The sequence below is a fragment of the Apteryx mantelli genome, chromosome 8 (genome assembly GCF_036417845.1).
Source record: "Apteryx mantelli isolate bAptMan1 chromosome 8, bAptMan1.hap1, whole genome shotgun sequence".
Classification (NCBI taxonomy): domain Eukaryota; kingdom Metazoa; phylum Chordata; class Aves; order Apterygiformes; family Apterygidae; genus Apteryx; species Apteryx mantelli.
Window position 1 is genome coordinate 9,617,991 of NC_089985.1, and position 12,491 is coordinate 9,630,481.

General features: G+C 38.2%; 1 protein-coding gene across 5 annotated transcripts in view; it reads left to right on the forward strand.

The window, feature by feature from the left end:
* The window catches only part of RABGAP1L (RAB GTPase activating protein 1 like), a 273,751-nt gene that overhangs the window by 86,838 nt on the left and 174,422 nt on the right, over nt 1-12,491 (forward strand). For all 5 annotated transcript variants that reach the window (XM_067300572.1, XM_067300569.1, XM_067300568.1 and 2 more), the window contains one exon: nt 2,700-2,850. In XM_067300572.1, coding sequence (XP_067156673.1) covers nt 2,700-2,850 — 151 coding nt within the window. The remainder of the gene's footprint in view (nt 1-2,699; nt 2,851-12,491) is intronic.

Consider the following 12,491-nt stretch of genomic DNA (forward strand, 5'->3'; position numbering starts at 1 on the left):
AGTAATGGAATACCTTTTAATTTATTTAACAAGGTGTACTCTTTAGCGCATCGTCAGAATTAAATTCATTCTTGCGAGTTGAGCTAGTTTAGCTAAATATTTAACAATAACTGTTTCTGATGTGTTTAAAAAAAGTAATGGTCAATAGCAGTGGCTGATCAGAAATATTTGTTTGTCAAATCAGAACATATTCTATGCATTAGTGTTTCGTATCCTTGCTCTTTGACCTTTTAAAATGTTTTTGAAGTTTACTCAGAATTACTGCACTTTATAACAAATAAAAGATGTCAGCATCCATGAATGACTGATTTCTTCCCAAGAGCCAACTTTGTATGTGCTGAGACAAGCTTTTATTTTAAGCTTGTTTTTGTTGCAGTCTGGCTAAGCAGGCATCAGACAGTTATCCAGGAATGTAAGGTGCTTGGGCCTCTACAGTAGGGGAAAAAGCATGCATTTTTGTTCATTATTACAGAATATAGAGCAAGGATTATTAATAATTGAACTGTTTCCCAGACAGACACTCAGAAACTGAGGAGTTGCTTATTAAAAGGTACAGAATTATGCTTTACTGCATGGACTAATGTTGCTAAAGTGTTACCTCTTCTGTAAAGCTGTTTCAATATATGACAGATCCAGTAAAATCTTGTGCACTGTAGCATGCTTAATTCTCAGTTGTGAATATGTTTGGAAATAAGGATGATATCACAACATGGAATATGCATCTCTGTTAGCTGTTGCCATAAGCTATTTGTATTGTTTTCTTGGTGGCACTGAAAAATTTTGTGTCGTGTTTATATGGAAACTTACCTTTTTAGCTGTTCATTTTATTTTATCCACTTGCTGAGCCCTTAGAGAAGACATTCTGCCTTTCACATATAATACCTATGACCAAATCCATTTAGTAATCAAACTAATCTGATTTGAAATGGATTATGAATAGTTCATAGTCACACAACTTGTGCTTTAAATTTCTGGTGTATTTTTTTTCATTTATCCCTAATTGTACATTTCATCATTTTATAACTGTTTAGAGTGTCTAGTCCTTCAAATATTTCTGTTGGATATTGCTTTTTTTTTTTTTTTTCGTAACTTCTTCCCATCACAAGACCATTAGTTAAATGTGACCTACCATAAAATATACTGGAAAAGAGAACTGGGACTGGCAGGCTTTTAATTTGGCTGACTGAATGATAAATTTTGAACTGGCTTGTGTCGCACTACATGTTTAAAATTTAAAATAATTTTTATGCTTAAAAGAATAAGGGCGTTATGTAATCCTCCGCTCTTTTTAACTCCCAATCATTTGGGGCAGTGGGGATACCCTCCTCTAACTGAGTATAGGAAGGGGAGGGTCCTTTAGAGCATCTTTTAAGTTTGAACAGTAGCAGAAAGCTATTCCCATTTTAATGACCTGTTTCAAAGAGTAAGTACTCTAAACATTTGCATAAAATCGAGAGTCAAATGACAGGTTATTTAATGTTATGGCAGCTTGCTAGTATTTGACTAAACTGCCATTCTCACTGGTCTCGTACCACTAGAGTCCAATAACATAGCAGTGGTCAAAACAGTAACGAGCCAAGCCAACGTGCTTGCAAGCACTTGCTGCATTATAAAGAATAAAGAATCAATTCAAACGTTCTTCCTGCTGCATTGGTCACGAAAATTGCCATAATAAATCAAAGCGACGTTTAACGTAGATCAGTAAACAGTTTAGATTCTCAGACAGGATTTTTAAGCTTCTGTTACTGAAAGCTCTGCATTAGTGAGTATGTGCAGTAATTTTATCTTAAGCCGGTGACTGGCTTATTTTTGAAAGATAACCTGTCTTCAATATTTAACCTATGTGGATGTTACCCTTCCACAGTTCTTATAGCGAACTTTTGTAGGACTAATTTTTATGTTATTAAAAAAAGTCATCTTGCATATATCTTCCTGCATTTCTTGGTATGTAGCAAAGAAGTATTAAAATGCTAGCTCAAACTAATTAGCAGATTTATTTGGGAAGCTTGGATATTTCCAAGTTGAGTGCAAGTGTTACTACTTTGTGGAACTTGCAACATACCCTTAATACAGCAGGGTTGAATACCTGTCTTATATGGAAAACTAAATTTGACATTGAGTGTAAAACTGGAACTTCAATCTTCATGTTAGTACTGTAAAACACTTTCTGTTTTCCAAAACTTCTTTCTCTGTACAACTTATTTTTCATTTGCTTTTTTTCATCTACGCTGAATATTTAAATTGAACTGCCTGCACAAGTGACACCGTTTTCTCTTTAATAGTTTATTTTCGACTCACCTTAGCCCCAAGAACAGTTCAAATTGATCTGTACTTTATAGTATCTCTTGCACTTGTCAGTAGCTTTTTTTTATTATGTTGTTTTCTATTAACCAGTTTTGTTCAATTTCTGCAATTGTTTATTCTTTTCATTTTCATTAATATCTCTAATCCTAGCTGAAATAACTTTGGATATCAGTGTATTTTGCCACTGTTTCTTACTGTGAATTCTTGCAGCATTTTATCTTTCCATGTGACAAATACTAATTTGTGTAACTTGTGCAAGAAATGTTTATGCTGTCAGTTAGTGACTCTACTTTTCAGAATAACATTGGAAAGCTGGAAAACTTTTTATATGTTTTATCTCGTATTCTGCTCCCGTAGTTGAGATATAATAGGCAAATGATTGTCTTTTTTCTCAGGCATAATAATCTTGTTGTGAGACCGAAAGGATTATCTACGCTGGTGAAGAGCGGTGTTCCAGAAGCGCTGAGGGCAGAGGTTTGGCAGCTGCTGGCAGGATGCCATGACAACCAGGCGATGCTGGATAAATATAGACTTCTCATCACAATGGTAAGGGTTTTTTTGTTTGGTTTTGTTACAGTGAATTAGACTGAGCAGCCGTTCTACACAGCTGCAAAGTAGCAAAAGAGTGGAACAGTTTGACTTGTTTTAAGCAACTGAAATTGTGATTAGGTGACTTTACCTCCTGCCATGAGTACCTGCTGAATGGCATTAACAATAGAAATTGCTGACCTATATCTGTAGCAATGCTTGACATTTAGCTTTCTCTTCACTTGCTGTGATGATAATAAGCACATCAGCTTGTTGTTCAGGTGTTGGGTTTTGTTGTTTTACTTAAATTCGTCACTTTGTGGTTTTTTTTCAACAGTTTCTGTTCTCTGTTTGCCTTAATTTTGTGGGTTTTAGTTAAAAAAAAAAAAAAAAAAGCTGTTGTTTTTTAAACAAAAACATTTAAAACATGTCTACCTAGCTGGAGACCAGTTGTCTTGCTGTATACACTATTAGAGAAGAGAATTGTGTCAGGAATCTTTTCCCATTCTGCATCCTAATATCTTCAGTACGGTCAGTAAACGTGACCAGAAGCTGTCTCTGTAGACTTTCCAGGCTGCTTATAGCCACAGTTTAAAGACTGAGAATCACTGAGTTGTAGTGGCAACATCTCCGTGCAGTGTCAGGATGTGCACTTGCCATTGTGCTTCTAAAATGCTTCCCACAGCAGGGAGGTTCAGCACTTGGAGATCAGCAGCGGTCTTAAAAATGATCATAAGGGCAGAAACTGATGAACATAATTTTATATGTTGGTCACAGAAAATGCTGGATTTATTGGCTAAAGAATGAATCATCTGTCTATACAAAAGCTTCTGGGGTAGACATTGTTAGTAAAAGCTTCCTCTCATAATGTAGTCATATGTTGTTGTTGCTTGCCCTCTCAATCTAACCTACCAGCTATATTTTAAAAGGTGTCCCCAGAGTGAGGTCTTCTGTCCTCATAGCATATTTTTCCTTTACTAATAGAGCAAGTTGTTTTGGTAGTGTAAATTTTTTTTCGACTTTGTAGTTGGGACTATTTTCCTTCGAAACCATTCGCAGGACACCTGTGAGCTGTATGCAGCATCAAAACCACTCTCCATCATTTTGCCTTTGCATTCCAGTAGCAGGGGAGATGTTTGCTTCATGGCAGAGGAGAGAGTTAAAAACTTTCTCTGTACAAGCCTGATCTTGATGCTAGGGCCTCGTGCCTTTCAAAATACCTTGTTACATTTGGCCTTTTCACAATAGAAATATTTCAGTGACCTATATTTTGGAGGATGGTTGATGTAGTATTTCAGGTGAAATATTATACTGCTATAGATTAGAAAATTATATCCTATTATGAACTGAAACATTTTTGCAAACTCAACTTTTTTTTTTTTTTAAGATAAATCACATTTTTCTGAAACCATGAACTTTCTTCTATAGTTATAAACTATTGGTGTTCACATCATTTGGTGTACACTGCATAAACGGATTCATAAAAAGAAATGAATAGGAGAAGTTGTATGTCAAACCAAAGCTAAGGTCCATTTTTAGCAATAGTTAGTATTGGATGCTCCAGGAAAACTTGTCAGCCTTTTTTTATGAATTGTCATGTAGTAATATACCTGTGAGCAGAAATTCTTTCAGTTTCATTTCCGTTTGCGTGACTTTGGTAATGTAAATTAAACTATCTTATTTTTACATTTTACATATATGTGCACATATGTATGTATGTGTTTGTGTAAGTATCTTACGTCTATCAGTGATGAGGTGATTGTTAAAGATCAGATTTGTTTGAGCGTTATTGATTGTCCACTTCTTTCTGCTGTATGAAAAATCAGAATTAATTCTTCTGCATTGTTTATATGCAACCATCCCAATGCACCATCAACATGTACTTTTTTTCCCCCTTAGTTAGCTATTTTTTCCATCAAATGCATAGCTTTCATCTTGTTTCCTTCAGTTTATGCATACATTTAGACAAATACATTGTCTCCTTGTATTTTTGTGGCTCTGCTTAATGTCTCTCTGTTTAGGCTCACTTCTGGAATCTGGATATTTTGGGGGGTGTCTCTTATTTTCTGTAAGCACGCGACTGTGTTTTTGACACATCTAGACATTCCTAGGTGGTAAGAGGTGGCAGTGTTGTGCACTTGGAGTCCTGAGAAGAAAGCGTGTTGAGATGCAAGAAGCAGGAGAAGGTAGTAGCATCCGGGAGCTTGACCCACTGCCTCCTTTTCTCCCCACACAACTCCCCATGACTGCCCAGTTCCCTTGAAGCTTTGTAACGCTCTGTCCCCTGCTGCTGGAGCTCCCCAGCTTTTCATAACAGCGCCGTCCATTGCAAAGGCAAGAGCCTGCCATCGCAATGCACCGGCCTCTTTCTCCGTTCTTGTGACCCAGCCTTAGTTGCACTGTTCTGCTAAACTGGCAATTGCATTGCCTCTGTGAGAAAGAGAGTGCCTGGAAATCATTGGAAAAATCTTTGCGTCTGGGGATTCGTAAGAAAGTTAGCTTATATAGGTGCACTTAGAGATTTCTGTCCTATGATCAAAATGACATGGCTGCGCTGTTTAACACACTAGATCTGTGGCAAAATGCTGTAACGTAGTGTAGTCATCAATATAGCGTTAGCCATTGCTTACTAGCGAGGTAAGGAGTGTTGGCCAAGTTGTTTTGAATGAGGCTTTGCTTAAAAACAAAAACTTTGACATCTGATTTCTTTTGTTATATGAGATCTTACTATTAAAGAGACCTTTAGAGGCCTAATTTAAAGAGCAGATCTTGAAATCTGTCATTTTAGTATCTTAGGTTAGAAGGAGAACCTGATAGCTGGAATTATTAGTACGGACTACGTGATCTCTAGTTTGCAACCCCATCTGATGGGGAGCAGAGAATTATGTAAAAAAACAAAATGGAGCTTTAAAACTCCAGAGTGGCTGGTTAGCTCCTGATGTAACTGTGCTTGATAATGGAGGAAGAGAATAACGTTGTTGGCAGACAAAAAACGTGTTCCTTGTGATGAACTGAAGGATAGCAGAGTCTTATCATTTTAATTGACTTTAGAGAGTGTGATATAGACACATTTGTTATTTTATGCCAGTTGCGTGCAGTTTGTAGGGAAGTAGTATGTTAGATTGGCCAACGATCATTCACGTCACTTCGCAAAAATGGTATGCATGTTACAGTGTGTGTGTGTGTGTATATATATATATCCATATATATATATATCCATCTGCATGCAGAGTTTTGAAATCTACTGCAGTATTTTGTTGTTAGAGGAGTGTTTTGGTGAAGGTGTTCTGTAGCAGGCAGTAATTCGGGGCTTATTTTAGTGTTTTAATTTAGCACAGAAAGAACGATAAAATCTCTGTCTTTAGAAAACTCAGTGCCATACTTATATTCTACAGAGAACATGTCCTCTGTGCTCGAGGGCACGAGTCTGCCAAGAACGATGAGGTGACCTGTGTTTCCCTTCCCGTGTTAGAGCCGTCCCGTGCCGATACGCTCCCCACCTCAAGCCGAGGTTGGAGTCCTAGGAGGGAAGGGAGCTGCTGCCGCTGCTCTCAGAAATATTTTCTTGTTGATGGGCAGTGTCTTGCGTCCCTTGCTGAGCTCCGGCTTGCTGAGACTCCTTGGCCTGCCTCCCGGAAATTTTGGCTAGAGTATCACAGCGGGTCTTCACACGATTTTAGAGAGTAGGAGTCAGGATTTGGCAGCTGCTTCCTCTCTCACAGATACATGTATCTGCACTGTGTGACAGTCCAAACCTGCCTCAGTTACCTTTTCAGCCTGAGTGCCGTCGGCTTTTGACCCTGGTGCATGTGGCATGGTACAGAAAGGGGAAAATCAAGCATACGTCAGGAGAGATAAATATGTATTTTTATATGTATTTTTAAGGAAAAGACAAAGGCAAATCAGAGTGAGAAAATTCTGCTTGTGTGAGGGAAAAAGAAGGGGTAACACTGGTGCTTGTGTAGAACTTTTGTAAGAGAGTGTCAGATCCATTTGTTAAAAGAAGGTAAATGGAAAGACATACGCACAAGTGAGGGTCCCTTCACTGATACAGGTTTTCTCCTGCCTGCTTGGCATTATTTCATGTTGAGCTTCTCAGGTTTCTCTCAAGCAGCCGAGGTGAATCTTGCCCATGACAAGGAACGTGTTGAACTCGGATAAACTGGCTAGTGGCGAGTCACAGTTTATCCCGTTTACACCTGAGGTGACTGGTAATCGTCTTCAGCTAGAGTTATGCTCCCCCTTGCTCCGCTCTGCTGCTCTGCTGTCCCTTTCAGAATAGCACTCAAGCCAAGCCAAGCCAAGCCCTGCAGCCGTGCAGATTGTTAGAAATCTGCTATCACTTGAAAACAGTAAGAAGCGGTTTACTGCAGAACGCTTGTTGCATGTGAAATGGAACAGATTTTGTTTGTTTGTTTCTCATCTTTTATGCTACCCGTTATAACATTTTGCTTTTGGGTTTTAGCTGGTTTCGTTCTTGTATGTGTTCTCACTGTTGAACTTGTAGATGAGACTTCTTTCCATCTCTTTAAGTGTGATGGACTGGTTGCCTGTTTTTAGCACTGTTACAGGTTATTCTTGAAATTCACTTAACTTCAAGTCCCTTCTCCTAAGTTTGGAGAGCAACACCTCTCAGGGTTTCATGTAGTTGCGTAAGGAAAATATTGAAGCCCCCCGAGAAGAAGGCAGCCTTCTACGTTCTGCGAACTAACTAACTGTGGTTTGAAAACCTTTGGGTCAACCATTATGAGCTAAGATTTGTAACTTCTTAAAGTTCTCATCATTCCTTTATGAGACACTTTAAGTTTAAATCTGATTTCCATTCAGAAATGAACTGTACATATATTGTTCATCTAAAACATATTCAGCAGATTTTTAAATGATACTGCTGCTCTGGAGTAAGAAAACAGAACCAAAACCTGTTTAAATTGATTTCTCTATAGTTTCATCAGAAAAAAAGAAAGCTGCTTTCACATAAAGTAGATTTTGGTAGTAGTATGTTACTTAAAAGCGTTTAAAGTTCACCCATAAATGTGAACGCCCATTTTTGAAATGGCTGGTGACTTTGAGTGGAAGGTGTTAAAGAAAGACTTAATGACTGTCCTTTCAAATGTCTTCTAAGAGAACCCAAAATAAGATTATTTGTTTACTGTCATAATTTCCTTTGGCAATATGAGCATGTGCCCGGAACAATTAGAGATAATAACTAACTAAAGGGTTAGGCGTGAGAAGAGTTGGCCAAAAAATAGCTTGGTTTGCTGCCTGTATAACATTGTTTTGTGTCTGGGCCAGTAACATTTCAAGCCATTCAACAGAAGAGTGAGAATTCTTCCAAAGTTTAAAGTAAACTAGGAGAGGCATTGATTGAGGGATTAGATATTGCCAAATTGAGAAAAAAAATTATCTCATTAATTTAATAATTTGAAATTGGCACTAAACACGCAGAGGAATAATTCTCCTGCAGTAGGGACCAGTTACATGAAAGTACAGGCCATTGCTGCAGAAGAGTTAGGAGTAAATGGATTGGGTTTTGACCTAGATGAAATATAACTGATTTAGAGTTAACATATGTAGTTTATTCTTACTGTTTTGACCAGTATTATAATTTCTGGTTCCTACAAGAAATATCCTCTTAATTTAAAGGGAAAAGAAAAAACACAGAGTTAAGGGTTCACATTTTTTTAGACCTTTTAGGTTAAGAAGCTTGCAGGCTCAGATATAAAATTGAACTTTGTCACTTGTTCTCTGGAAAGAATTAATACGCAGTTAATATGGCAAATAGAAGCAGTCTTCATATAATGATGGCATTACACTTAGGTCTCCCAGGAAAATGAGAAGGAAATTATTCTACAATATTTAACTCCTCCTTTAGAATTCTGACTTTATACGTCTGGGACACAAGCTATTTTCTTTCACTGTTGAAAGCTGTAGGTGGTTGAGATTTTATTCACGACAGTTCTGATTTGTTTTTCCTAGTGGTAAAATTTTGGAATTTCCTTCATCATTTATATCTTGCCGTGAGGTCAAAACAGTATATACACTTGTTTAGCTTACCAGTATAGGTCGTGCAGGATAACAGTTCCACTTAAATTGTCTAAGCTAAGAAAATTGCATGAAAAGAATTATGGGATCAGTTCATCTGTTCAAATTGAGAAATTAAATAGAGGTTGTTGAAATTAGGAAATCAATGTAACCAAACTGAGTGCTAGATCTTACTGGAGGGGAAGGAGGTATTTATTTTAAAACTATTTTCACACTAATTTGTCTCTTGGTTGGTGGCAATAAACATTTTTTTTGACAAGGTTTTGTACTTTTAAGGAGTCAAACAGTGAATACGGTGTAATCTTTTCCCTCAGAATGGTGCTTATTTCAGCCTCAGAACCTTAGCAGCCACCGCCGCTGCCGCCGGTCGGTTGTTTGCTCGGCGTGGGTGGTTTTGCTGTGGGCAGGCTGTCGCCTGTTGGCGGAGGTGACGTGCTGTAGCCTTGCTGCGGCCTTGTCGGAGCGCGGGCCCGCCGCTCGAGAGGCAGCAAGAGGCTCTTGCGCTTTCCCCGTTTGGCTTCTGTCAGTCGTGCCCTCCCCAGTATGTGTATCGGTACGCGCCGCTCCCGCGAGCCCTTCGCGTGGGGGTTCTTCCGACGCTTTTGCGGGCGGGCGCTTCCATTCATGCTTCGTTCAGGTCAGTCATCCTGCTTCGGTTACAAGTCTCTCCCAAAGGAAGAACTACGACAGAGGAAGTCTTTGCGGTTCTTTACCAACCCTGTTTCATTATTAAAAGCACCTGCTCAGAGCGGAAACTTTTTCCCAGTGGCAGGGTTATAAGGAATAGATATCTGTATCTTCTCTTCTCCCAGTGGTAGAATAGTAGTCTCTTGTCCAAAATTAAGAGTTAAAAATACCATGCTCCAAACCCCAAAGGAGTCTAGGTTATAAATCATAACAGGCCAAATTCTTTTTCTGATTTATTTCCTTAAATGTTGGCTTTTTTTTTTTTTGAGTATTGCTTATGAAGTTTCTTCATCTGCTTAAGCACCACCTACCATGGGTTGAATCAACTTTAACAAACCGTTTTCCTTAATGTATCTCTCTCCAAACTGATCTCAAAGGATGGAAGTGAAGATCAACTTTCATGCAAACTTAATGCAGAAAAATACTTACAGAATCACATATTTTTTAGGCTACCAGAACTGCTCAAACTATGAAAGGTATTTGCGTCATACTTAATATTTGCTTAGTTTCTTTTCTGTTGTTGTTTTTAGGCAATTTTGCTAGCATGGATAGAAAAAAGTGGAAGAGGTTACAAATGAGCTGGTGTCTATGCAAATGCGATTAAATACAGTTGACTTTGAAAGTGGTGTGTTTATGTCTTCTTTTATTTTTTAATTTGTGCGAAAACTGGGTTGAAACAGTTCAGCTGTGGATCGAAAGGATTACTTTTATAGAAAGGCTATTTTGGTGTGAGTAGGAAACTAATCCAGCTTGTTATTTGCAGCCCTACCAGCGGTTACGAAGTTAGCTCCAGGAGAAGGGGGATCTTCTGTCCCCGTGGCACTGTGCGGGCTCCCACTGCTTGGTGTTCTGAGGCTAATTAATCAATAAGGGAGTCTAATTAAGAAGATGACTGTTCACCAGCTGCTGCAGCAGGTTGGTTAATGGGCTGAAACATTAGAGTATTTTTGTAGCAAATACTTGTGTTCAGAAGGCTGCATCTGTTTGTCCGAATGGAAAATGGGTGAGTTTATGCTTCTCCGCAGGGTGGAGTAACTTCTTTTTCTGTCCACTACATTACGCAGCGTCCCAGGTCATCAGAGGTCTGTCCGTTAAGATGGGTGGTCACTAATAATGTGAGCGTATCAAGAGTAGCATGTAACATGTTGCTTTCTTACTTTTTTTAACTGCTGAATTATCTATGAAGTGAAGCATTCCCATAATTTCTAAATAGGCTAGTTTTGTTTCTTACGACACATATGCTTATGGCAAATAGCCACACATAAAGTTAAAGAAAATTATTAATGTCCTTCCTTTTGCAAAAATATCTTGGAATCTTTGAAGATTGTAGCTGGCCCAAGCTGTGCCTACAAGTCTCGGAAGCGGAGCATGCCTGCCTCCATGTTGTCTGTCTCACTCGTACTGCTGGGGAGTTTGTTCAGTGCTAATTCTTGGGGAATCCCGGATCTGGTATGGTTTTATTGTTGGCTTGAGGGAGGGTGGGTTTTTTTTGTTTGTTTGTTTTCATCTGTTTGTCTTCTGTACTAAGTAGGCCTGGTCACCCTTGACTTTTAGAGTGACTTCATATCAAGAATGGTATGGCTATACTTCATCAATTATTTAAAAAAATCATATTATAAAGATAAAATTTATAATTTTCTCAACTGACAAAAAAGAGAAATAAAAAAAATACTTGGCTTATCCCTTTTTGCATGAGATACCTAGGTATTAATTAAAATAGTTCTAGAGGGACAGATCACAGAGATCTATGGGCAGCTTGTACAGCTCCATGTTTGTTTTAAATTCATCTTATTCAATATCTGTAGGCAGATTTCTCAGTTTTACTTTTCTCTGCTGTTTCTTCCTGTAAGGGTAAGGATAGGATGACTTGACCTAACTGTTTTCTTAAACTTAGATTGTTCATTCCATGGCAAGCAGATTCTTGGTGTTTGTATAATTTGATATAGTTGTGCAGAAAGATCAGATCATTTGCCGGGTTGGACTGATAGGATGCCTCATTTTTGGTTAAGATGTTAGTGTTGGCAGTTAGTGTCTTCCATTTGTTGTTTGAATTATTTTAGGGGCGTTGCATATTGCGGAATAATAAACAATATGAACTGAAAGTATATTTAGAAATCAATGAGAAAATATTGCCTCTGAACAGCAGAAGCTGACAAAAGTTGTAATTGCTTAAATAGCTTCGATAAAATCAGACTTCAGATAAAAGGTTTAGTTTATTATCAAAGTATCAAGGCACCTAGTTTCATAATAAATGTTAATATTTCTGTTTCAAATTCAAGAATAAAATGCCATTAAGGTGAATTTAATTTGCCAAGTTGTGATTCATTTGGAGCTCATCTGGAGGAGATCTTTCAATTCTGCGTGCACAAAGGGGAGAACTTTGTGCTCAGCCCTCATCTTCAGAGAGATTCCTCAGTGTAATGTCAGCTCTTTTCAGAACCAAAGGAATAGCATCCATTAGTAATTTTTATTTTTGTTGTCTTAATGCTAACTTTTAAATATGATACTTGAGTTATAAAATAATGCCAAGAATAATTATTTCAGAGCCTGCCTAAATCTTTTCCATACATAATCACTTGTGATAGCACTAAAATAATACTCAGTACAATTCCTGGCTCTTGGAGCACTGCACGGCCTACCAGCTCTAAAAATCACACAAACTGGTGCATTTCTTCTGAAGGGTAGATTAGAAATGAGATTGTTTTTTGTTCTTTTGGAGATCTCGTTCTGTTTTGGTCTGTGTGAGTTTATAATCAGCTACCGGCGAGCGTAGATGCCCATTGCTTGAAACAGAGTGATGAAGCCTTGGGGAGTAACAGTGTTGTCGTCTGAGCGGGTATAAATGCTGGTTCCTGGAAGAACTGGTATTAAAATCGATGGTCTCACAGGCTTCAGATATGTACCTGCTGATGCAGGTAGAAAGTGCTTTG